We start from the raw sequence: 26,390 nt of genomic DNA, 5'->3' as shown, positions 1-26,390 counted from the left end.
ATAGATAGATAGATAGATAGATAGCACTGGAGATGAGCACTATGAACGGTCGCACATGCTAGAGTTTTTCGCCGCTAGGGTCCAAGGACTCCTGGCCGTCGTCTAGGTGGGAAGACTTAAAGCCTTCCCTACATCTGTTGGACAAATAAAGTTTTACAATCCAATCCAATCGCGTACTTCCAAACAGCCCGCCAACTTGCGCCGCCGACGCTGATGACGATGACCTTCGGCACGCAAAGCGCGCTGCACGCGCATTTCGTGCGCCCGTGGAAAACGGTGGCGCCGCCTGGCATCAGGAACTCGCAAACGCGCTGCAATCCGCAACAATGGCGGCGCCTGCGCTGGTCTCCTGCGATCGCAGGTGCTACCTCGGGTTTTAATACGCGCTATCTTCGGGGCCCCGTTGCCCCTGAGCTCACGGAGCTACCATGACTTCCCCTTCGCCGATCTGCGAGCTCGAGGAAGGCGAAATAAGCGACGACGCCGAGGAGTTGGGCGACTACGATGCGAGGACCGCCTTGGTGCCTAGGCCTCCGGCCAAACCGTTCGGTATTGTCGAACCGTCGTCGCGTGGGCTGCTGCCCCATCCGCGCAAGTGTCGGCACCGAGTCAACAATTCTTCCTCCGCGCCCCGCTACTACAAGAAGCCCCTGTCCGTCTTCAACCCGCCGAGCGGAAGCGGTCACCACGACCGCGGCAGTGGGGGCCACTCGCGACCTCCTCCTAGCAGCAGCGGCGTTACCTTGCGCTCGGCCGTTCAGTGTCGACCGCCCGCGAGTCGCGGCTGTGTTTCTCTTCCGTCTTTCGTGTCGCCGCACGACTCGAGGACTAACGGTGCCAGCAACGACGATCGGGGCGGAGCGCGCAGGTCGTCGACGACGTCGCACCTCGACCACTACTCGTGGTTCCGCAGGTCTTCCTCGGGGCATTCGAGTAGGGAGATCGAGAACTCGTCTTCCCACGGCCGCTTCCCGCCACCGCCGCCGACTTCGCAGCGGTCGCGACCCGACCGGAGCCCGCCCCCGCCCTCGTCGCACTCTGGGAGTGCGAGGAAAAGCCGTATCCTGCGTTTGTTGGCGACTGTTCAGTCCCAGTTATGTAGTACTTGTCTCGCTTACGCAAGGGTCTATTCATGGGGCAGCGCCACACTGCTAAATTCAAAGGCTTCAGGTGTAGTGGTTTAGCACTGCTACGATACGTCACGGAAATAGCGACGATGTTTCACTTTATTCGCGGCAAGCCCAGAACGACTTCTCTTTCTTTCTTTTTTTTTCTTTTTAATCCCAAGTACGGCCATTGTGACTCATTGGCACCCATAGTCGCTGACGTCCGCTACCGTGTGACGTTGTTTTTTTCCTTGCGCGTAATGGTGCGCTTCACACGCCAACGGCGTGTTGCCACGTCGTGCCAGACGGTGTCTGTGCCACGCTTATGCCACGTGCAGTTGTTTTGCTTGCGTTAAATTTCCTTATATCGTCGCCGTCCGCCGTTATTTTCATAACTCTCAGCTGTCGGGAATGCGCGTCACTCTACACTACCCGTCCAATTTCGATAGCACCCAAGTTAAAAACACATCTGCGCACTGTGACTCACAACATACCCTTGCCATTTAGTTTATGGGCACTGTCCAACCGAAAACCTGGCGCATTGGCCATTTCTTGCTGCAGGTTGCAGACACAGGTTTTTTTTGTTTTCTTTTTCATGAAAATAATTTCAGTGATTCTAGTCAACATTCATTTCCTAGACCTATTCAGCTATTGGTATACACACCTAGGAGTGTACGGTTTCAGAAAAAGTGGAGTGATACTTGAGGTGGGTACCAGCACAGCATATTATTTAAAGAAGTAATGGTGATTTGTGATCCCATCTCTGGTGGTGCCAGCATATCCACAAATAGTCTTTACTGCAGTTATTAGTTTGCTGCTTCACGACTAGACGTAGTAGCTTCAGGGGCGTGCACTCTGCACACTGTCACTTGTGTTAGGGTTTTCTTTTATGTGTATTTACATTATTCAGCACATTTACCCTCCAACCGCATTGCTTGATAAAGGTTTTGAATCAACTTTGGACAAGCACACCAAACCAACTGAACCTTTAAACAATACCATGTGTGTGCATTGAATTTTAATTGAAAATTAGAACAATTTTGAGCCCGAAGTGCTTGCACATTTTGTAATTGGTGCCAAGATGGCCCAATTTGCTTTTGCACCAGACAACCCAGCATAACTATGCAGCTCACTACAGTATTCTACACACTTATCCCATCAGTAGGTGTCAAAATGGCCACGATAAGCTCAATCATGCAGATAGCTTCACAGCGGATAGGCCAACATGAAGCTTACTTACATACCCACATCACAACCAAATTTTTTCTTGAGGCTACATAAAAAAAGAAAAGAAAGTTACGTAAAGTGTCTGGCTGCAGATGTAAGAGTTGGCCTGTGATTGCCACTACAGTCCGTACGGTCTAACACGTTGCATTGCGTGCACCAGTGTCACTCCGCTGACTGTGTGCACGGTGGAAGGTGGGGACCCTGCGGTAGTGCACCACTCCAGCTTTCGTTCACAAACGCCTACCGTGGCACCTCTACTCCATGGTGGAGTAGAGGGCCCTCAATAGTGATGGCATCACAACCCGTGGTGCTTCGCACAGAAACAGGCCACGCATGCGCAGGAGGTGTGTCGGGATAAGGTGCATCCAGCATGTGTGTCATGCTGCTGTACTCCATGTTATACATACTAGACAACGATACAAAGGCTAGGAAGACCTCTCTGCTCATTTCGTCACCAAAAAGTAGTGTGTCGCATACGAAAGAATGGTATAGGTATGCATAATGTAATTCGATGTAACACTTTCATGCTTTTATGTCGCAGAATAAGGCATAATTATTTTGTAGACTGTGTCACAGGTCTGAACCTATTTTTCCACCAGATATGCATAGGGACACGTCTCCGTACCAGCGGCTACAGCACACTCTCTCCCTTGCGACCAAAACATAGTACGTCACACACTAGAAGCCCAAAAAGGCACAAATAGTGTGTGATTCAGCGTAATCTTGCTTCCACAAGTCGTAGTATGGGAACTTGTTATACCGTAGGAAGCACACTACGCTGTCAAATTAATCAAGTGAGACTTCGGTGACCACACCACTGGCCTAGCTTCCATGGTGTTGCCTGTTGAGTATGAAACAGAGTATAGTGGAACCTTTTCATGCTGTCTCTTCTGAATATTTGTTGTCTTTTGAAAACAGCAAGAGGACCAAATTTTGCTGTAGAGGATGAAGCATTTAGCAAAACATTCAGTAGATATCTTTCGCATTGAATATTTTTTTCTTTCTGCACTAGAAAAGTGGTACCTAGAGGGCAATACAGCCAGTGCTTCTACCTCCTTTTCCATTTTCTGTTTCTGTAATGTGAAAATATTTATATGCCCCATTTCGCGAAGATCTGGCGTAATCGGTGGCTCAGATTGCTCAGAGAAAATGCTCAGATTGATGCCAAATTTCTCCGGGAGGTTCCTGCAAACAGAGTAAATTATTGGCTTTGAAAATTCTGTGGATTTCGGTTTGGGTGGGAATCGAACCTGGGCTCTCCAGGGTGAGACAAGCTCGCTTCCCCCGACGCCACAGTGGCGTCACAGTTCTGTTTGTCTAAATGTGCGCCTAGTGCGTGCATAATTGCACACATCATGTCACAGCCTTCTGGCTGACTAAAGGCTTAGCCTAGTGCATGCGTCATTGGGTGTGTGGTGGGGCAGCGAATGGGTAAGAAGTGGCTCCACATCATGAGTGTATAACATGAGCGCATTCATGGCATTCTGAGTTCTATAAATGGTACAACGCTTTTGCATTCCCACACGTAAGCAGTGTTAAGTGTCTCTGCCAAATTTAATTCTTTTAATTCGCACAGGTTTATAAAGAATTGCCAGGAACAGGTAGCACTATTCTGCCTTTTATTTATTTATTTATTTAAAGTACCTTACAGGCCCTACGGGGGCATTGTGTAATGGGGGTACAAAATCAAGGGGGAAAAGAAAGAGTAAACAGCCTTCTAAAGTGTAATACAAGAGCTACGCCTCGATGCAGGGCTCATCAACATTACTACCAAAAACATGTAAAAGGAACAGCTGAAGTAATGAAAGGCCACAAAGGTACACTTAAGGAAATAACACGCGTAAAACTCAACATAAGGTACTAATACTAGAAAGTAAAATACACAAAAAATGAAAATATCAGTGAGTACAATTCTTGAAGGGATATTTAGGGAAACAGACGCAAAAAAGCTGTAATATATACAGGGCATACAAGTGAACACATGACGCAGCTTAAAATAGCAATTCATAGGAGCGAGTTACCCAGGTAGATATCTGGGTAAGGCAGAACTATCCTGCATACAACATTGTCATGTCCGTGTTGTTGATTAAATATTCACTGATTTACTACTTAACTGTTCGCTTTAGGACACATGTTGCATTTGCCCAATCAAAGCTGAGCAGTAGCGAAGTCATATCTGCTTAACATGAATGCTGACATTAGCACCCACTTTTGAGATGTCCATTCCTAAAATGAGCCACTAAGTTCCGGTTAAGTTATCCCAGGGCATCTCTCTTGCAGTTTGGAACAGTCTTAACTGGAACTCATTCCGTGGTAGAAAAAGATTGTTTATTAGCCAAGGAAAGGGAAGGCCAGGCAACATTTTACAAGGATGGGTTTTCTTGAACCACTTGTGCACTTTAAAAGAGCTGCTGTTGATTTACATGAGGTACAGCTGCCTAGATTTCAGGATGGCAAGCTTGGAATACTTGTACTTGTGTGTAACTGGGAAGCGCTGTGATCATTTGCCCTGCGCAATCTGTGCTGGCATTCTTGATGTTCACCTACCACATTACTATGGTGTTGGCACTGCTCGGCATGAGGTCGGCTGCAGCGGCTGCATTTTCATCAGGGCTAAAATGTAGCCAGTGTGTCTCGTGATCACAGCATGGTTTTGGCATGTAAGGCCCCGGAATTTAAAATTTTTGAAGTTCCTTAACGAGCACGAATGTCCAGAATCTCAACCCAAGTTCCTGCAGAATGCGAGCAGCAATGAGCCGTCGTACGAAGATTTGCTCGCCCAGTACAGGAACATACAGCACCAGCTTGAAGATCTCAACAAGCATGTAAGCCTGACTTTGCTAATACTCATTTAAGTGTTGGTTGGCATTTTTGGTTACACATAATTATTAGTGCTTGTGTCATTCATGATGGATTGCAGTGAATTCCTTATGGCAGTCTTTCCACTTGCCCAGCTTCCCATCTTGTTGTGGCAGCCATAGCTCATGGTAGAACAGTTTCGACTCATGTTTCAGTGTGACCCTCCCTGTGTGTTTCTTTTATCTTTCTGTACCAGTAATTTTCGTTAAAGATTTACTCCAGATACTCACTGGCACTTGGTACACACTGCGAGGGAAGAAAAGGCTATCGTCTGAGAATGTAATTGTCATGGGAATGGGCCATGATCAATGCTTGAAAATGTGGCTTCAGCTACCACGTGCCATATCTTATAAATTGTACCACGTATTGTATTGTGACCATATACCAGTTCCCCCAGATCTCTATTCTTGTGCCACATATGCCTATTGCACAACTGAGTGATAGACGAAAATAGGGTTTAAATGGTTAACAAAACCATGCTAAACTGCCAGTAGTATTGTTCCTTGACTTGCACTCATTGTGCGATGTCTGGTGTAGCTGTAAAAGGTTGGTGGTGGCATCTTATGGGGTCACGCCCTAACTAAAATGGATTGATGAATAGTATTTCTGGCTAGGCTAGCTGGTGGAATGTTGCTGCATTGACGGTAGGGGTGAACAAGCACAGTCATCCAGACAAAAGGTGAGCGCATCTAAAAGACAACTGGAGTAGCGAAAATCCACTGTGTGGTACGGTACTTGATAAGTGCTCAGATAGTGGGAATGTTGCACCTTTCCCTTTATGCACCATAGGGGAGGCTGTTCCTAAGGGGTGCACTTAAAATGTTGTGACAAGACGCTGGCGTGCTGTGTGTTGGTGTGCTAATGAGCTTTCTGGGTCAGTGTAATTGATTACCCTGGCTGGGTCTCCCGCCTTTGTGGACTGAAGAGTCAATAGTCCAGCAGTTTCACTGTTCGTGCATTTGTGAACAGAAGCGTGATTCCAGCAAAATTTTTCTGCTCCTGTAATTTGTTTCTCCTGCAAACCATCTTTTTTTTGTTTTGTTTTGTTTTTTTCGGAATGGCTGTACTGACACATGCAAAACTAACAGACCCTTGTTCCTTTTATTGCTTGGGCAATTGTGCAGATGCTCAAGGTGCATTCTCATCATTGTCATTGTTGTGCTGTCCGGCCACCGATGGTGCAGGCACTGAGCACATGGGGAGGGTTAGAGGGCTTGAAGAAATGCGATGTGCATTTAGCTGTAAGAACGACTTAAGTGAAGTGGTCATACCATCAACGGCTCCACTCATTCGGCTTGATGGCAGAGCCAGAACGGCATTCTGCCTTGCAATACTGTCATGAGCATTGCGAGCACGCCTACTATAAGCACACTAGCGTTCTTGCTGAGCAGCCGTGGGCGCCCGCTTCGTGGTTTGACTGGAATGGACAGTAATTGTCAAGCTGATGTTATCTAATACTTCACTGGGTGCTGACTAGTGCAGACGATTTTTTGTCCGACGAATCCAGTGCTAGTGGTGGCACTCCTAATCGTGCCAGCATGGTGAGATGCCTGGTGGCTGCCAGGGTGCTGTTCCTTCTGGCCAGTAGCAGTTACATGATGTGCTTATTTTTTGTATTCCTGTCAGTGCTGTGCCATTCAGGCAAAACTGCCAAAAATTTTCTGATTAACCATGATTAATCATCACCTGATGGAATAGTCACCATTAATTATTCTTTAAGGTGCAGTTATGCACATGAAGGAAATCCTCAAGTAGAAACAAAGGCACCATTGTTAGCTGATGCAAAAAAATTAGGTCACTAGCAGAGAAGGGGTCCGTTACTCTTGCACATGAGGATACATATGCAAAAAGGATACAAGCTTGTGTGACCAATATAAGTTAAAGATGTGCCTACCTAGGTAGCAGCTTTTTGTCTAAACTACTGTCAAACATTGTATACTAGCAGATAAATAAAATGCGATAGTACGTCTGTGTGTTTTGGTTTAAAACCTCATCACCAGGTGTCGCTAATGGGTGTGTGGCATTCTGCTACATAGCAAAGATGTTGACATGGTAACAGCAGTATGTGGACATATAGTTTCAGTGGTGTAGCGGCTGACTCGGCTTGCACATGTTTCTTTAGGAAGGGCCTTCATTTACATGTTGCCATTGCATTTAGATATAGGTTACAGGCTTAAGAGTGTGGTTGGTCTTTGTCCGTGTGTGTAACATCACTTTTAGACCTTAATGACAGCAGCATTTCGGGCAAGTTGGCCTTTTAGACCAGTGATTAAGCACTGGCATTTGCTGTACTAAGTCTCAGTCAAGTTATTTGCGATGCGAATCTATTGCCAACTTTTTCTGTCAGCTCGCTTATCACTAAGTTTGGTGGTGCTCTCAGCATGAAGATGTGAGCATTGTAGTGCCTCCTTGGTTGTGCTTATTTGGAGCCTGTCGTAATGAGATGGTCTCAAGTTGTCAAGTGGTTATAGTCAGAGTTCTGATAAATGCGCTGATTGCTTCCATTTTTCAAGCAGCTACCATGATAGCCTCATTCTTGCCTTGTCGCCGTTTACTTGTGGCTGAAGTTGAGCTACTCTGGGTCTATCCCATTAAAATCTTCGTGCAGAAACAGTCAAGCATGTCCTGTTCGCAGAAGGTCATTTTCTCTTTCTTTTATTTTCTGTGTGACTTCAGAGTATAGAAGAGCACCACTCAACGAGTACGACGACCCATGAAAAGTCTTCCAAGACGAGCGAACGCAGAAAAAAGGCCCACAAGCCGAAGTGCAGGAAAGCTCGAAAGGTAATTTGAGGCACTGAGTCTAGTTATGTGTCTTAGCTGAACATAAAAGAAGTTAATTGGCCATGGTATAAGGATGCCATGGTAATCTTTGCAGCACCTTTTACTTCATTCTCCCCGACCGATGTGTAATTTCGTCCTAAACCATTCTTGACATGTCACAACATTTATTAACCCTTTGAGGGTCACATTTTTCATGGCAAGTTTAAATTATTCAGAACAACTTATTCTGAGAAAAAACAAGCAAATAATTTTACAGGTGACAATAAAACGACAAATTTTTTATATGTGTGAAGTTTTTCACTTGGCTTATTGTTGAGTGCATAGGTAAACTCCCATAATGTATTTTTTACAAATGTGGTAATATGTATACAAGTTATTTTTATATTTTAAATAGGTTTCACGCCATTAGGTCTAGCATTTTGAAACATTCCATTTCATTTGCCATGTTTATCATTCGTCATGCCAATGGCGCCATCCCAGCAAAGATAACAATGTGGTGGCCTGTGATGCACACCCGAACCAATGAGGAAGGGTTAGAAGAATAAAAAATGAATTGTTAGAGAATACTGCCCCAGGGACGCGCAGCCATAGCGTGACGCATGTCATGTGACTGTCTGCAAGCAAGCTCAGTTGTGCGCTTCTTTCCTAAAAACAAAACAAAAGTGAAAAACTTGCAATAATCAAATGTTATCGGGCCAAACTAGGTTCCATAATCCCTAGAAGTCACGGAAGGTTATAGCACATCCAGAGCAATGTTATACGTGGCGCTTTGTTCCGTAAACACGCATATTTTCAAACGGTCAATCATCATTGCACATGTATGGTCGTGACAATGTGGCATTTGTTTTCGCTGCCGTACATGTACGGCCGTAACAATTTTGGAATTTGTTTTCACCGCCGTACAGCACCAGTCCTCAAATATTTAACTTAACCAGAATAAGCAGGTGCACTGGTGATAGCAGGGACTGTTAAAAATAGTGGACTGAAAGGTATCATGCCTTATTTGCCATGGGCCGAGCTTCTGGCTAAACATACCACAGCTTTTATATCAGTTATGTACATGGAAATATCTGTAGTATTTCCCTGTCTGCTGCTAAATATCTGGTCCTTCAATGGGAATGATAAAGCTCTCTATCACTTTTAAAGAAAAGTTGTCAATATGTCATTATTTTGAATAGAAACTCGTATCCTATAGATTGTGGTACCCTTCTTAGCAACTCTCTAAGAGGTAGTACCTAAGATGAATGGCCTTCTCAATGCTGCAGGTAACTACAGTCGAACCCGGATATATTGAATCTGAAGGGGTTCATAAAGAGTTCGTTATATAGGTAATTTGATATATAAAATAAAAATTTTATTCAAAAATTTTCACGGGGATATTACTGATGTTCATTATACACAATCATTTGTTATATGTGGGTTCAATATATCCGGATTCAACTGTGATGCATTTCTCAGTTCCACCAGAATGTTTTCACAAAATCTATTAAAGAAGTGTGAGGAACGGAATGGTTTGCGAGATCGCATAGAAAGCCGAGCAAAACGACACCACACTATCACCATGCTCATCCATTTGTGAAGGACCAGAAAATAGGTTACAGGTTCCCAGAACGATCGTATGTGTTGCACGTGCACGTTATGACCTGTTCGTTTGATTGGTGGTTATGTGGTGGGTGGTTAACCTGCTTTGAATTTTTTTGTTCTTGCTCTTGGACAGAGCCTGTCTGAAGACAAGCCAAAAGAAGCGCTCAACGAAGACGGAAAAGAGCAAGTTCCACCGCTCTCTGCCATTCCAGTCATCTGCGATGGAAACATCGAATGCCGCTCTTTGCCGGTCTCTCCGCTTCCTCCGACGCCCCCTCCACTTCTTCCTCAGGCCAGCGATGTTAGCGATGGGGAGGCAAGTGTACGCTGCTCAAATGACTAGTCTCAGCCATCTGGCTTGGCTGATCAGCTGACTTCCTGTGACGATTGAACGATCCACTACTGTGTCTTTCATAGCCCATGTGTTGGTTTGGGACATAGACCCGACCAACCAACCAACTCTTAGATGACCCTGTGATACAAAAAACTGCTGTGCGAATCGTTGCCCATTCAAAATGATTTGTGTTTCTCATGGCCTCAACCGAACTTTTAAAGTAAAGTGGTACATACGTTTAAATCTCGATATAACGAAGTAGGTAAAATTGGCAATTTGTTTTGTTGTAGTGAAATTTGACCTTTTGCGCATATAAGTACAGTCACCGATCGATTTTTCTTACATGGAAAGGGGCCGCAGAATTTTCTGAATTGTAGGGCAATTGAAAAAAGAAAGCAAATTTGAATGAGAAAACAATTCCTTTTGATGAATCTGCGAGTTTGGAATTTGGGACGAATGATACGGTTTCATGCCACGTCAACGATATCTTCACGCCAGTGGTACGAATTAAGCGAAGCCAGCCGCACTTTCGTACGCAATCCGCCCAAACTGCCGATAGCGTTGCGTGCACTGGGATGATGCTATCATGAAAAACGCTGACGGCAGAGAGCGAATGCTTCGTCTGCCTCTCGCTCCAAAGGGTCATCATACTAAGCGTGCGGGAGGACAGCTTACGTGTTGCCACGCCGTCTCGGCAAGCCCACTCTTTGCTCGTGCGGCAGATTACACCTGAAGCAGGGTGCATGGTGGCGTATGTGCGCTCAGCCGCGCTTACAGCCATGAGCAGCCACGACTGAGACGCGCGCCAGAAATTGCGAGCATGCCAACTTGTCCTTCATTCCGCCGCCCCACGAGCTCTCTCCCCTCTCTTTCCCTTCGCTTGCGCGTGAAGGTGGCACGCTTAAATCCACCAACTTTCTTGTCTCACCCTCGCACGTTTTCACTCGTACCTAAAACACACAGCGTGCGGAGCATGATAGGATCTTATCGCAGTTGGACTTTATATGGAACATGATGTGGCTCCACTTCGGCGGTTGCTGTCGTCGCGTAGTGCGCGATTTGATAGGTGCGTTTGCGAACAGCCACTCGTAGTTCAATCCTTTGACCATGTGCGTCCATGGAAGTTTGTCTATTGTCTCGGTATTAGTTTAAGGCGGCAGTGAAATTTCGTTATGTTGAAATCGCATGCAAACACACTTCGTTATATTGAGATGTTGTTCGGTGTTCTATGACAAGAGGCTAAGCAAAGTTAAACACTTTGTTAAATTGAGAATTTCGTTATATTGAAGTTCCTTATATTGAGGTTCAACTATTAGGTGAATGAGACCAATGGCATATTGTTTGTAGTTCTTGAGTTGCTCCAATTATTTTTTGAGGTGCTGCAATATTAGCTAAACCAGTAAATTCAATTCTACAGGTTTTTAATATAGAGAAACGCCTTATTACTGTGGATTTCATGCAACTGGGAAGAAATGTCAGATTTTACCTCACATTGAATCAGTGAACATATCAACAAAAGAAACAGATGCTTACTGCATAGATGTCGCTGAGCATGTGCTGGTGGGCGAGTTGGTTATACATGGTTACGACGAAGGCGCCAAATAAAACGATGGACGAAGGAAGACGACACGGGACAACCATGCAGGCACCTACGTGGTTGTCCCATGTCGTCTTCCTTCGTCCATTGTTTTATTTGGCGCCTTCGTGGTAATTACATAAGCATGACAAGAAATCCGCAACCCTCATTTATCGATTGCACACACTCAGCGCAGCAGCTGCAGGTCCTGTTAACTCATAATTGATAAGCACTCGCAGCGTCAAGGGCCTCACAACTTCCTTCACAGTGTGGCTGTGATGCAAGGTCCATGTCATCCGAGTTAGATGTTCTTTTCACCATTGGTGGCATGGTTGGCAACAGATTGTCCATTGCGATTTAGCCAGCAGACTTGATGCCAGCGTGCGGGCCACTGTATCATTGGCAGCTGCCGCAGTGTTTGTGGCGTTGTGCACACCCTTGCACTGAATTGGAATGAAATTACTGTTTGCTGTAACCGCCGCAGATGAATCTAGTCACCATAGATGCAGGCATTGGACAGTGATGCAATTCTGAAGGTGCACGGCCATCATGGTACCGGGTTAAGTGCAACAATAAACATAGCAATACAAAAGCAGGAGGCACTCATTTTGTTCCTGTATGCCTTGCGCTTCTCACTGACTACTGTTACAATTTGATTTTACAAATTAACGAGGGTCGAGTTGGCTGGATTTTACTGTATTTGTTTTAAGGCATGAGTTGTATCGGAAAAGTTGTAGGGCACACTCAGAAACACGTAATGAAGCTGTCTTCATAATGTTGTTTTTCATGAATGTTTCTCTGTCTGTCTCTCTTTTTTTTCTGGTTGCTGGTGTGTCTGGATTGCCGAACTTTCAGTTCTTGTGTATTCTCTGAACGAAGGCTGAGTGCCCAAAGTGGCCGTTTGCGACCATCAGCAACCAAATTGGTCACGTGGCCTTGTTTCACTGGTAGTGTGAATGTGCCGTTTAGCCTTATGTTGACATGTTTGCCAAGTTCTGCCGAACAATGTCTTAACGTTCTAGCTGAGTTATTCAGTTGTACGTAAACTTGCTATCATATATTTTTAACTATCATGATAACTCTGTTGCATCTCATCCTGGCCAGCCGTAGTGGCCGCATTTGGATGGAATACAAAAAATATATAAAAAAAAAATGCTTATCTGCCGTCATTGTGTGCACATTAAAGAACTCCGTGTGGTCAAAATTAATACGGCGGACCTCATAATCAGTTCTTGGTTTTGGCGAGCAACATTCCAAAATTGGAATTTTACTTTTACTCCTGTAGTTTTGGCGAGGTCTTCGATGTGTCTTCTTCTCAACTGTGCGTGTATTTGCTGTGGCTAGCTGCTCCTGCACTTTCAGGCTCTGTGTTGTCGACTGGAGGAGGAAACGGGTTCTTTCCTTTTGATTGCTGCAGGATGCTGATCTCATTGAACTACGGCGCAAGGCTCTGGAATCAATCAGAAGTACAAAACCCCCTGAAGTACAAGAGGACAAGAATGCAGGTAAGGACCAGCTTTATAGAAATTTATTTGATCGGTTTCCTTTATTAGATAAAGTGATGGCACTGTATTCATCGGGAGATTGTTGAAATTTTGCTGATGAAAGTGGTACTTTAGACGGGCTATTGAAGATCAACTGCAATCATGTTTTGACCGTGCATGCAGCCTAGTTTTAGATGGAATAGATATAGAGCAGCCTTTGTGCAACATTTCACGTTTGAGATGTGAGCATATGCCTTACGAAAAGGCTCGCTTATGGCCATTTTGGATGCGAAAACTGAAAAAAAAAAATTTAATTCCGCCATTACCACTCACTAAAAGGGACACAGAATCCAGAATATTGAAAAACACCTGGGCTTCCCAACACGGCCTCGGAGGTGACAATAATGGCAAGCAAAATCTTGAAGACAGTGTTCTCAAACCTCTGTCATATCAGCTGTACGCATTGTCTGTTAAGGGGCCATTAAAAGGCTGTCAATAAAAATTTAGACCCCAATCTGCAGCTTTGCCAAGATTGCTTCGATAGTATGAACTACTTATTTATAAGCAATTTAGCCCTAGTGAAATTTTGCTGCAGTTGGCTTTTAATGACTTTATGAAGTACTTTCTTTGTGATCCGAGAAAGCACAAAAATGTCTGCTTCTAGCGCTTAAGATTAAAAGATGCATTTCATGAACTGGTACTAGTGATGCGATTGCCGAGCCGATTGCACCAAACTGTGCCGAGTGGTTAGAGGGATACTGAAAAGAAAAATTATTTGAACTGCACTAATGGTAAATCTTCGTTCTACAGCACAGTTCACAAGTTGACAGGTATCAAATCATTATGCACAGTGGACAATCATTAATTCGACCCTTGCGGGACCACAAGATTTGGCCAAATTATCCTTAAGGTTGAGTTAACAAAAAGCGACGAAACGAATGAATTTATATATATTTGTTATTGTCTGAGGCAGTCTGTAACGTCCTTCTGCATCTGGCTCTTGAAACATGACTCCACCGGCATGCTGAAACGAGCTTCGACATGTTCAAACATTGCCTCAGCATTGAACCAAAAAGAAATGTTCTTAAAATAAAATAAAACTAAAACTAAAACAGCTTCACGCCCAGGGAATTTCTTGTTTTCGATGCCTTAGTAGCTACCGCACGCACAAGGGGATGCCAGTGAGGTTGAGTTAACGGAAGTGGCATGCTTTTGCATTCCAGCTAAACAAGGCTTTCTTCAATAACAATGTCTAGTTTCTCTCCTGGACTATCCAGTGCTTTCGAATTAACTGAAAAGCCGAATTAACCGAGGTGAAATAAGAGAATCGACAATGTGTTTGTATGGGCTTGTGAATCTGTTTTTTACCACAGCATATGACCACAGGGGAATAATTTTCTAGTTTCTTCACGTGTTGTGGCAACGCTGCTGTTGATTGCTTTCTGCAGTTCCTCCGGATGAGGCCGAAAATGCATCAGTGCTTCCGCTGGAAGTGTTGCCGTCTGACTTGCTCGAGGCAGACCGTCCCATACAGGAAGTCCAGGAAAGGCAACAGGTATAGCCAACTTCTTGGGGCACTTTCCTTTAAAAAAGTGAACAGCTTTCTTTTTCACCCATTTCAGTGGTTGGTTGTTGAAGGTTGGACTTTTACTGCCAATGCAAAGGCTCGAATACAAGGAGCAAAACTAAGGGTGCTATCTTTTACGCGTTGCAAAATAGAACGGAGGCAGTCCGTTCCACCAAGCCGTGACGAACGCCATAACGTCAGTTGTGACATGGTATCTGCTGTCAATCATTCCGTGTCGTCTGCTATCGGACGAACGCAACGGAACGGACCGCCTATTTCGTGACGTAAAGAACGGACCGCCTCCATTCAATTTTGGAACGCATACAAGATCGCACCCCAAATTGCAGGATGCGTCAGTCACCGGACGCGAACTGGTATAGCTCTTTGAGATATACATGCTGTTCACCTTTACTACCACGGCACCTGTGTGCCGGTTAACAGCTCTATTCTCTATGGAATTACTGAATGAACCAAGAAATACTACCTAAATATTCCTACTACTACAAATTTCAAGGGCATCATTCCTTTAAAAAAAGCAAACAGCTTTCTAGAAGCGTCCAGCTGTCTAGGGTTCCTGCACAATCTCTTCTGGTACCATTTGTGAGGTCTCATTTCAGGTAGGGTCATTTCATTGCAGTGTCATTATGGTATGCTCGGCCACATAAATTTATATACTGCGGAGTTTGAGGAAAATGCGAACATCTCCGCAACCTCAGAATGTCGTCTGGTATTTGGATTTTAAGCTTTTACAGTAAAACCTCGTTAACTTGACCCTCGTTAATTGGAAAAGTCGGATAATTCAGACAATTCGGGCTCGTCCTTTGGCCCCAGTAGCTGGACGAATTAGTTAATGCAATTAAACTCTCATCACTTCGTGTGTATTTGGCCGCACATCACTTAATTCGGACAGCTCTTGGAGCTCGGCGAATGCAGAGCACCGCAAGTATGCGACGCAAAATAGCAAAAATGGCATTGGCGTCCGACTAAGCGGTGGAGTCTGTATTACTATAGTAAACAGTGAAAATCGTGCGTGAATGATAACGACACCAGAATGCGTCGTGCCTGTTTGTGCCTCTAAAGCCTTCAGTCTTGCATTTATGGCCGCGCATAGCACCGCATTGGACGCGTGCCTTCATGATTGCGTAGTCACCATCCATCATCGTGTCAATAACGGCCGTGGTTTCTTCCACAGCGGTTGCAACAAACGGTAGTTTCGTTACGACTCGGTACACACGTCAACCGTGTGCCTTCATAACTGCGCAGTCGCCATCCATGATCGCGTCCATAGTGACCGTGGTTTCGTCCGCAGTTGTAGCAAATGGCAGTTTTCGTCTTGACTCGGTGCAAAGCTGTCAATGATGAGCACCGGCTACATCTCAGTGTATGGTGACTAGCTCACTGGTGAAAAAATCATCGGGATGTGGGTGCAGTAGTGAGAAGCATGTCTCAGATGATGACGTGCGCCGCAGTTGCATTGTAAAGGAAGTTGTGAGGCATTCGCAGCTGTGAACCCCTAATCAAGGAAATGACGAGAATTTCAGCTTTCGCACTGCTTTTGTGCAAAATAAGAGCAGGATTTGCTGATTCATTCAGTAAATAAAAGCGTGTTGATGCAGTAAGCTCCCGTTTATTTTTTTTCTTGATACCTTCAATAATTTGACGTTCGGTTAGTTGTGGCATTTTTTTGGGGAGTCCCGTGAAATCTGAATTAATGAGGTTTTGCTCATTTATGTCATGCATTTGTGGCGCTTTGCCCTCCCACACTCTGAGGTTTGTCCAAATTAAGTGGTGCACAGCAAAATATGTCCGAATTAACAGGAGTTCAACTCTATCAAATTTGGCCAAGAGGCCTGCCGAGACCAGAAGACGAATCCGATTTTCCCAGCTAACAGGGGTCGAATTAACGAGGTTTTACTGTACCAGCTTTTATGGTAAGTTTCATGTGCCAGCTTTAATGGCAGTTTGATCTTGCATTGAAGAACGTATAGATTACTGTGTCCAACCTACGATAGACCGGGCATCGTTCATCGCCGCTGTCGGAAACCTTGTCGCTGTGAACCGCCCAGAGAATTTCGTCTTTGATGCCGTCCATAACATTTGAGATACCACATTTCTTAAAAGACTTGCAAACCATGAAAGCCCAACTATAGTACCTACAGTATACTGTAGCCTAATGAACTTCTAAAGCGGACAGACATACTGTAGCTTTTACAGTTGCAGGATTGGATTACAGAAATGTTAAATGCCAAATATGATAGAATGTCACTGCTGTTGTTTTTGTTTCATACTCGAATCTAACACACGTGTAATATTTTCGTAAACATTTCCGGAAAAATGTGCGCATTACAATTGAGCAACTGCAGCAACAAAAGAGGCCGATATCTCATTTTTAGCTTCGTCTGCTGAAGGATTTTACGATAAATTGGAGCTGCTATGAGCGTTTGAATATTTATCAGGCGTTTCCCCTAACTTGCACGCACCTACGAAGGTGCTCTTTGTTTTACCATGCTCGTCCCCGTTCTTGGTTGCGCGCGTCATCCGACTCTTGGCCCGCCGTGCCTCTCGCTTGCTCCCGGCAGCTGAAGAGAGGCCACCGGCACCCCTGGTACGACCGGGAGCTGACGCAGCAGATGCGGCGGAAGGACCGTGCCTACCACAAGTGGAAGCGCCACCCATGCTACGACAACTGGGAGGCCTTCAAGGCCATCAAGCGCGAGTACCTGCGCATGCTCAAGCGGAAGCGGTCGGCCTACGCGCAGGCCAATGGGGTCGAAGAGGACGCGGTTGCCAAGGGTGCGGCCCCAGGAGCTGGCCTCTCTGGTGCGGCTTCTCTGGTGACCGTCGGCGACGGTGTCATGACACACACGCTGCCTCTGGACGTGAGTGCTTCATTTGCTTATCTGTCGCTCGCTACTGTGAGGGTACCTGTCATAATAGCGTAGTTGCTAAAGTGAGGGGCCCCATTTCTATTTTTTAGCTTTCTTTACATGTTACGTGCGCAGAGCTGCGCCAGTCAGTGGTTGTCCCGTGCCGCTAGGGCGCAAGTAGCATAATGTTTCCCGTTTTGTTGTGTGCCTTCTGTGATCTCACTGTTTTGCCAGGGTCACTACTGCCAGTGCCAGGGTTGCCGACACATGTGTGTTCGTTTGAAAATGAAATTGTGATGCCTTTGGCCTAAAAGGTGCAAACAGACTAAATTTTAATAATGCAACAATATTTGAAAAAAAGAAAGAAAGACAACATATCCAACACATGAGATGAGCCTGCGGCCGTACATTCATGAGCGCAATGATTCTGTGTGGTGCCACGAAACAAGCACGGGTAGAGGCGCTATTACATAATTTCTGTGTGGGCTGCTGTTGCCCCATCACTGTATTGTTGAGGCACTTCCTATTTCTTTATTTACTTATTTTCGTTTGTTTGATGGTGCGTGAGTACATGATGGGCACGGTGCTGAGGTGAAAGGTTATGACATGAGTCACATGACTAGGGCTATAGCACCGCATGCCACTTGAACACAGGCACATGAAAACAGTGCACTAAGTCGAAATTTAACTATTCTGTAGATAAAAGGGCACGCTAGAAAATGTAAGCCGAACCTTTCTACCATCTTTGCTTTCTTTCAAGAGATTCTACTGCACCTTCGAATCAAATTGTGATTTTCATGCTTTGATTGTCAGTGCAGCTTAATTCATGACTCAGGAAGTTAGTGTCTTTAACCATTTCTGGTTTTGTGTTGGGCCCCTCCCGCCACGTGAATATGTTGGTTGCGGTGAGATGGGCGGGGGGGGTCGGAAAGCGCCTGACGCACACACATGTTCGCGTTTGCCAATTATTTGCGTTGGTAGTGCCAGCTTTTTGGAGCTTTTTCAACTAATAAGTGCGCTTAACAATGTTTCTATACAAAGGAAGCACTTTTTCTGTGGCACTAAAGGCGATTTCCGCACAACTTGCGGCGATAAGCGGTGGGATGATGTCTGCGTTTTCTGCATGTGCGTTTTATGGATGAAACCCGCGTGAGTTCAGTCAGTCAAAAAAATATTTCAGTACTGTTGATGAATATACTTCACGTTCAGAAAGTCAGCAAACGTCCTCGGAAGAGAGTACTTTATATGAAAGTGACCATGAGGACACTACATATCTGCAGTGCAAATACTGGCCTCCACCCAGGAGCGTGGTTCGAGCACTACCACACAGTGTGCAAGGACCGATGAGGGCCTCGGGAGTTAAGGAACTTTTATGAAATCAGTCACTCTACATGCATTTGTTTGCCTGATCGCTTTGTATGCGTGACGTCCATAATGCACGAAATAGCTCTGACTGGAATGACCACAAATCGGGTGATTGTTCGCTACTGCAAGGGGTCTGTCCTTTTAGTCTCTTATTCAGCCTTGCCAAGGGGGTCCTTGCCGTGACATGTGCACATTTGTGGTACGATTGCTTCACAAATCCTCTGGGGAGGGGCCTTCTCTACGCAGAGCATTCCACTTCCAAATGGACAGCACAGTGTCGACAACTACGAATCGGTCGAGATGGAAGTGGACAGTGACGATGGGACACAGACGCCGACTCTAGGTACTATGGCCATCCTGTTGCTATCCCTGTTTATCTGCAGGAGTTTGCAGCACATGGCTGTGGAATTCTTAAAAGCAAGTCTCATTAAGCTCTGGTGCCCCGTGACTGCTGAAAAGTCTTCTTAAAGAAAAAGAAAATAAAAGGAAAGCGCATTGTGCCACGAGTGCAGTGTGAATAGCATTACATGCTAGCATTGCAATTAATGATTTATGTTAATTTCTTTATATGCACTGAGGCACAGAGCAGGCAACGGCACTTGTGAATTTAGAGCCACTCTGTTTCTGCTCAAAGGAAGACAAATTTTTGTTTCGTTTTTTCATGGGGTCACATGTTTGTGTTATAAAAAGAGGCTAAATTTGAATCAACCAATAGAATGTGAAACCTAGCGTCTAATTTACGAAACGAGCATGCTTTCACGGCTGCAGAGCAAAAGGGTGTTCCAAATTAGCAGATGCAAATTATCATGAGTTGCTTCTTCTTCCGGGGTGGTGGAGGCCTTGCAATGAGAATGCTGTGCACATGCCTCACGAATGCGTGTCCTGCCGTATCCGTCCGTCTTCTTGCAGAAGTGGCAGCTGGGAGCGACGAGGAGGACGAGGAAGCTCTGCGCGCCCAGCTGCTGCAAGCAGTGCTGCAGAAAAGGCGGCGCAAACCGAAGACACCTGAAGCCCAGCAGCAGCAGGTTCAACAGATTCAACAACAGCACCTGCAGCAGTTTCCTCAACAGCAGCAGCAGCAGCAGCGCAGTAACCATCGGACTCCCTTGTCCCCACTGGACAATGCCACTGCTCTTGCCACGGTTAGGCACCTGCCTCTCTCTCCTTTTTTTTTCTCACTTTCTTGTCCTTCAGTTGCTGCTGTACTGATTGTTGCTCAACCCCAAAAAGTACAAACACCATTCCGCATGAAGGAATAATTAGAACAACTTGTTCACCTTCATTTCTTGCCGCGGAGAGTTAATGTGTGCAAAAGACAATGTTTCTTTAGTAATACGGTAGGGCCTCGTTGATACAATCATTACGTACAATGTCCCGGCGCCAACATTTGCAATCGAGAACACAAAAAAGTCACTCAATGCAGTTACTTCTCTTTTTTTTTACCGGTTCATAAGTTTCCAGAAAACGTAATATTCAGGCAGCAACGTTCAGTGCATCGCCAAACTGCACTCGTACGATACGTTTCCTGGCTGCTGGATCCCATGTTAGAAAACTAGGTGCAGGGCGCGCGCAGTTGCAAACGGTAGCCGTTCACCGCATCAGCTTCCCTGTAACACTTGCACACGCGTCTTGCGTGGAAATGCTGCCATGGACTCAGTTTCCTGTTCCGGTGCCTGCAAATGTCCTTGCGAGTTGTTGCATGCCGTGTTGACAGCTCTCGCTGCCATCCCTATTACAGTAAGCATCTTCAGGTATTTGTTTCACAGCACAGGGGGCATTGTGCTGGTGGAAGCCTAGTGCACGCATTTAACAGGCGATAACCTAAACAAGCCCTTGTTGTGTTCCCTTGACTACACCTCGACTGCACAGCATGCAAGCGATCCAGTGAATGCAAACCTGGGAGATGCAGGAGGCAGATCGTTTAGGTCAAGTGGCCTCTGTTGTGGCCACCGGCCAAATTATCGGACTCGTCATCTGGCTTGATGATTCTTGATGGCTTGATGAGTCAAAAACTTCATCACTTTGCTTGTCCAGCAACAAATCATTGTCACTGGAATGATTGTTACCGACAGAAAACTTACGCGGTGCTTTGTGGCCACACACGAAGCCTGCAACATCGACGCTGTTTCTAAAACCCAATGTTTGCAAGCACAAATTCAGAATGTAAGGCTGTTTTTGCCTGCCTAGCAACAAAATATGAGATAAATGCTGTTGAAAGACTTTTTGAGCACGTGTTTTCAGTGGCAAAGGGTTTTTTGCTCTTAATTGTCTTGAACAGTTCCAAACGTGTGGAAAGTCCATAACGAGTCAACTCGTCATCAGCACCAGAGGGTGCACATTGTCAGATGAGAGAGAGAAAAAGATCAAGGGGAGATAGGCAAAATGCCAGAGTACAAGCTCAAGCCGGCTAATTGACAATTTGTTGCTGTCCCGTTTCAAAGGGGATGCAATTAGAAATCCTCATCATCATTAAATTGACTTGTCATTGGCAGTTCAGAAGTTAATGATGCTGTAAAGGGTTATAATCCACAATTTGCATGCAATTTATCATGGAGCATGATGAAATTGTGGTCAGTCTTGTTTTGTTATCATTACATTTTAGTTTTCATTTTATGCTTTGGTACTGCTGCTTCTGGTTGTGACCAGAAGGTGCATCGGTGCTTTAAATAACTGTGTCAACCAAAGTAATGCAAAAGTAGATCTTTTTACTTAGTGCTTTCACTTGATGAGAGGCTGTTGCTATCAGGGCACTAAACTACTACATCACCAAATGTTATTTAAAAGTAGCTCATTTACTTATTGGTTTCACTTGGTGGAAGCCTACGTCTGGGGCAAAGACTGAACATGCCTGCATTGCACCTCCCTGTTCATTGGTGCAGCAGCCACTGGTTGAGGCCAGAGAGACCAACGGGACAGCTTCCCCGAATGGTGTACCACCAAAGACCACCTCACCTGCCATCTTTGTCACCCCCAAGGGGAGACAAGTGCCAAAGGTTGGAGATGCCACATTTGTTGAAACAAAAATGGTAGGTGACTGTATGCACAGCGAGCTGGGATCTGCGGCGCTTTATGCTGAGACAAGTGTACTTTACAGCTATTGTGGTGTGTTAAGACTAAAGACAAAGTGAAATGAGCGCCAGTCGGGACACTTTCCTGTCCTCCCCCATTGAAGATGAAATAGAGTGAGCTACACATACTTACAAGCGCTGCTAGGAAAAGCAGTTGCTGCCCGGATGAAAACAAGTCCTGTTGTCGAAACGCTGGCTTCCGTGACATTCTTTGTTCCACCTGTGACGTGGTGTGACGTTTGTGACATCTGGTGTGACATTGCTTGGTCATCGTCACGTCACACTATGTTCTACACGGGTTTGAATCCTATCTTCATTGCTATTTGTAATTTATTCAAGGGCTGAACCATGAACAAGCTTAATTTTACATAAAGCCCGGCTGGCAACTGTCAGTTGTTGTGAAGTCCCACTCGTTGTCATCCGGCATTGTTATATTGGCCACGCCTTTTCGCAGCTGCCACTAACATGGCTTGGTCACTTTCACATGTAAAGTCACGGACGTCCACTACATCACACTACCACTGTTCATCACTTCAAGCCTCCATACTTCCTGTGAACTTCTGTCTTATGTGGACACCCATCCAAGAGTAGCGCAAAGCTACTAAGGAAAACTGATACAGGTTTCGCAGAAAGGGAGCTTCACAGTTGATGAACAATTTGTCATGGTCTGGGGATCGAACTCGGGACCAATGACTATTTTGGCCAGTCGCTCTATCATTTCATCTAACCAGGATGCTAGCATACTGCAAAGCAAACCTGAGTTATAAAACGTGCGAGGTCATTTCTTTGGTTACCCTGCCCCACTTAGGTCCGTCCATCTGGTCTCAATGCGACAACCACGTAAATGTGTTTAGAAAGTTGGCCCCTATGAGGAATTGAAACCGGGCATGCAGTGTCGTACGCGAGTACCTATCCTCAGTGCCACGTCAGCAGTTGGGAAGAGGTGCACAATACATGCGACAGTAGAGCAAAAGAGCGCTGCCATCGTTAGCTCTCGCGACATCAATGCTCTAGAGACATGCAGTGCGGTTTGCTGAAAAAGCGACGTAGCCAAGTTGATGCACCATTATACTTCTCTCTGTCGGCTGCAATTGAATGTCATGCAATTATATTGCATTTTCTGCACTTTGGCTGAGCCCTGTGAAGTTGCATTGTGCTTGGTAAAAGCTGAATGACCTCTTGACGTGTTGTACTACCAAGAGTACACCAAGCCACAGCTTACGGCCACACCTACATTGTCTTCCATTGTTTAATTTGAATAGAACTTACTTATTTCCAGATTGCAGAATGAGTAAACAGCCTCGTTGGACTTGTAGCCCATGGCTACTTGGAGGTCTTTGAAAGTACAAACAAGGCCTATTATTCCAACAAACCTACAAAAGCAATACACAAAGAGGAGCAAATTCTATAAATAATACTCTGAAAATGGTAGCATACTCAGGGTAGGGAACATGTAAACAGTTAAGCTATAGTAAATACAATTAAAATACAATTCTACATGCCTTAGTCTTGCATTGTGCAAGGAAGCCAGAAGCTCCTTGTAGTTAATCTCACTACTCATACAACAAGCAGCATACTTGAGTTGAATAGCCAGGTGATCACCTGCTAACTTCTTGGAATTTTTCGTAAAGTTTATGTCGCAAAATGTTTGAATTTACACTTGTTCTACAAATGCTATGTTAAATGTGACGAAAAATTATGTTCGCACGAAAGTTTCACTCACCAGTTTACGACTCAACCCACGAAAGTTAATGAGAGGTTACTACTTGGCCACCTTCGGGTACTTTTGAGCGAATTTATTCAGACAAGTTCTTACAGCAGGCACAATCGACAATAGCAAGTTCACCGCAAAAGTCACTGTTAATTTCAAAACAATATGCTGCTTGTCAATCTGCTTTTCAAAGTTTGTGTCTGTGCTGCACCCCGTCTAAAGGTACAAGTAAATCATTGCTAATAAAATGCATATGTATCCTGCAACAGATGCGTGCTCAGGGCGAATAAAAAGAAATGTAAATCCTCTCCCCTCCATCTCTCCGGGGGTCATGTCTGTGGGGTTCTTACGAATTTGAAAGTTCACAGGTTGGCATTCATATAGATGCAAAATCTTGTCAATGGGATTGCATATCAGCCTCACTGATAATTGGCTAGGCATAGCTTTACATTGCTGATATGTTATAGTGTAGCATGTTGCATTATGACATGTCACTGGTGTTTGCAAAGCTCGACATGTAGCGCACATGCTGTGGTATGACTTCTGGCGTTGTGTTGTGCCAACCGTCTTAGTCTCGGTCTGTGATATCTGTGTGGGATCAGTGTGTTGTCTATTTGCTGGCTCCAGAATCACTGGGGTGCCAGGGTCGCACAAAACTGTGCTTGCTTGTTTATTTCAGACGGAACCTGTGGTCATCAACCTCGGCGTGGATGACACAACGTCGGAGGAAGAAGATGAAGAGAGCGAAGTTGAAGAAGAGCCTTTGCCAGCCATTGAGAACAGCTTCTCTCTTGGCCTCGACAAGCTCCTCAAAGAGGCTCGTCAGAAGGCTCAGGTAAGGGGTATTTGAAGGTGTGCTTTGTGCCTTGCCTGCCTCCACCAACCCTCTATTCCATTGTGCCACATAGCCTGCCAAGGCATAAGCTTCCAAGGAGGTACCAACCTCGTTTTCTTTTTAAGCATGGAACTGGCATTGAACTGATCTGAATGTTTGCAAAGTGCAAGGTAAATAGAACATATTCTTACGGGAAGAAAAGAGGATGGCAGGAACGTAAATGTGCAAACTATTTACAGATGGTGATGTACTGGCAGACACAAATGGTGGTACACTTGAAGCTCGCATTACCGGTCCGCCACAAGTTCATGTTTGTCAGGCTTCCATGCACAGGAACAATCGCCCCATAACGATATTGAGTCTGATACTGAAAACATCACCAAGGCACACGTATCTTTATTTCTTTCATAAGTGGTGTTCACGCTTACATAAGTATACAGAAGGAAGTCCCAGAGCATGTAGCTGAAAGGGGACCGCCTCTCAGAAAATATATGTGCGAGCAAATATGTAGGAATATGTAAATATGAACTCCACCAGTCTCCAAGTATTGTTGTATATCATCTTTATTAAGTGGTCTCCAGATCCACACCCAAGCAGTGGCTTCTTCTAACTGTCGGAAGCTAATCTCAAAGGCCATACTTTTGCTACCTGCACCTGCTGGAAGCGATTGCAGAGCCAGAAATGTGTCATAAGTGCCACATTTTCGCCACCACCTACTTGTTTATGTTTACAAGCTTTTGCTTTTCTGGTAAACCGAAATTGCCACCAGCAGCAGGAAGTGTCCTTTGCATGTCCAGGTTAGTTGGAGTCCCAGATGTAGCAGACGCAATCTTCATTCGGCTACCATCTATCTGTCATGCCTAATCAAGCCTGAAAAAAAAAAAAGTGTCTGCACCACAACACCGCTGCGTAGCTGCTGTGGCTGCAGCAGCTAACCCTCTTGCATGCAGGAGGTTCGCATAGCCACATTCTTTGTTTGGTTTCTGTCAGTCGCAAGCCTTCGAGCCTGCGGCCATGTATGTGACCATGCCTAACCTGTGCAGACGTCCGTGCCACTCACACTCCTACATCACATATCATGTTCACTCGATTCTAAGGGAGAGTTTTCTTCTGGGAAGATTTACTAAAGTGTGACAAGCGCCTTAGGGTTATCATACGAGGGGCACGATGACATGCTCTGGGCAGTCGTAAATTAACAAGCTTTACTGTATGATTGTAACTGATAAATATTGAGCCCCTCGGTTTCCTTTCTCGAAATTCACTTGCACATTAAGCAGTTAATGAACACTTTTGTTGTTTGCTTCCTTCTTCTGGGCTAGATTTGATTCCCCGTGTGTCTCGTTCCAGGTTCCGCCCCCGCCAACTGCGCCAGAGGCTCCGGCGCTAGCCGCCACACCTGTCTCGGTGATGAAGCTGTCTCAGGCTCAGCAGTTGGAGTACCGTCGCCTCAAGGCCGAAATTGCTCGCCGGGAGTTGCGCTCGGTCATAGGTGAAGGCAAGGCGGACAGTGCGACACAGCAGCAGCTCAACCGGGCTCGACGTCTGAAACAGCAAGCTTCGGCCAAGCGGTCACTCGAGGCTCTGGAGAATACGCTACACACAGAACGGTGGGTTTCCCGCTGTTCAACAGCGAACCTAGCACAGTCTACGCTCGTTACAACTGACCCGCGTACAACAGACTTTCGGATATGGCGGATCATATTTCAACCTTAGTTTGCTGTACCTATTTTATTAATGCAACGAAGCCCACTTTTAATGGATCGCGTTACAATGCACTATCGGCTACAGCGGTCGAAATTAATGGCATTTTTTGTCAAAATAGGGCGTATAAAACAAACTTTTGCCGTGGCTCAATATCGCGCACACAAGGGAGCAAGGAAAGCGGGGTGGAAGCGCACTGTCTTTTGTGTGGGAGGCACGCGGGGGGAGGTGAGGAAGAGGGTTCTGCTCCAGTGTGCTGTTAACGGCACACCTGCACAGGCGATACATCTTGAAAGTGATCTGTGATTTGGACAAAGTGCGC

The 26,390-nt window shown here is 45.4% G+C and overlaps 1 protein-coding gene across 2 annotated transcripts in view; it reads left to right on the top strand.

Moving 5' to 3' along the window:
* Window positions 1-256: 256 nt before the first annotated feature.
* Window positions 257-26,390, top strand: part of LOC142563728 (uncharacterized) — a 92,425-nt gene continuing 66,291 nt past the window's right edge. The window contains exons 1-12 of one of the 2 annotated variants that reach the window (XM_075674325.1): window positions 257-1,059; window positions 5,049-5,158; window positions 7,869-7,976; window positions 9,694-9,876; window positions 12,888-12,975; window positions 14,403-14,509; window positions 17,101-17,400; window positions 19,000-19,096; window positions 19,663-19,895; window positions 21,636-21,779; window positions 24,212-24,367; window positions 25,715-25,974. In XM_075674325.1, the coding sequence (XP_075530440.1) occupies window positions 429-1,059; window positions 5,049-5,158; window positions 7,869-7,976; window positions 9,694-9,876; window positions 12,888-12,975; window positions 14,403-14,509; window positions 17,101-17,400; window positions 19,000-19,096; window positions 19,663-19,895; window positions 21,636-21,779; window positions 24,212-24,367; window positions 25,715-25,974 (2,417 nt within the window). In that variant the 5' untranslated portion in view covers window positions 257-428. Of the gene's footprint in view, window positions 1,060-5,048; window positions 5,159-7,868; window positions 7,977-9,693; window positions 9,877-12,887; window positions 12,976-14,402; window positions 14,510-17,100; window positions 17,401-18,999; window positions 19,097-19,662; window positions 19,896-21,632; window positions 21,780-24,211; window positions 24,368-25,714; window positions 25,975-26,390 lie in introns of both variants that reach the window. The other variant, XM_075674324.1, reaches the window with a different exon arrangement.

Source organism: Dermacentor variabilis, chromosome 11 (genome assembly GCF_050947875.1).
Source record: "Dermacentor variabilis isolate Ectoservices chromosome 11, ASM5094787v1, whole genome shotgun sequence".
Lineage (NCBI taxonomy): Eukaryota > Metazoa > Arthropoda > Arachnida > Ixodida > Ixodidae > Dermacentor > Dermacentor variabilis.
Note: the sequence above shows the minus strand (reverse complement) of the source record. Positions and strands in the feature narration are given on the sequence as shown.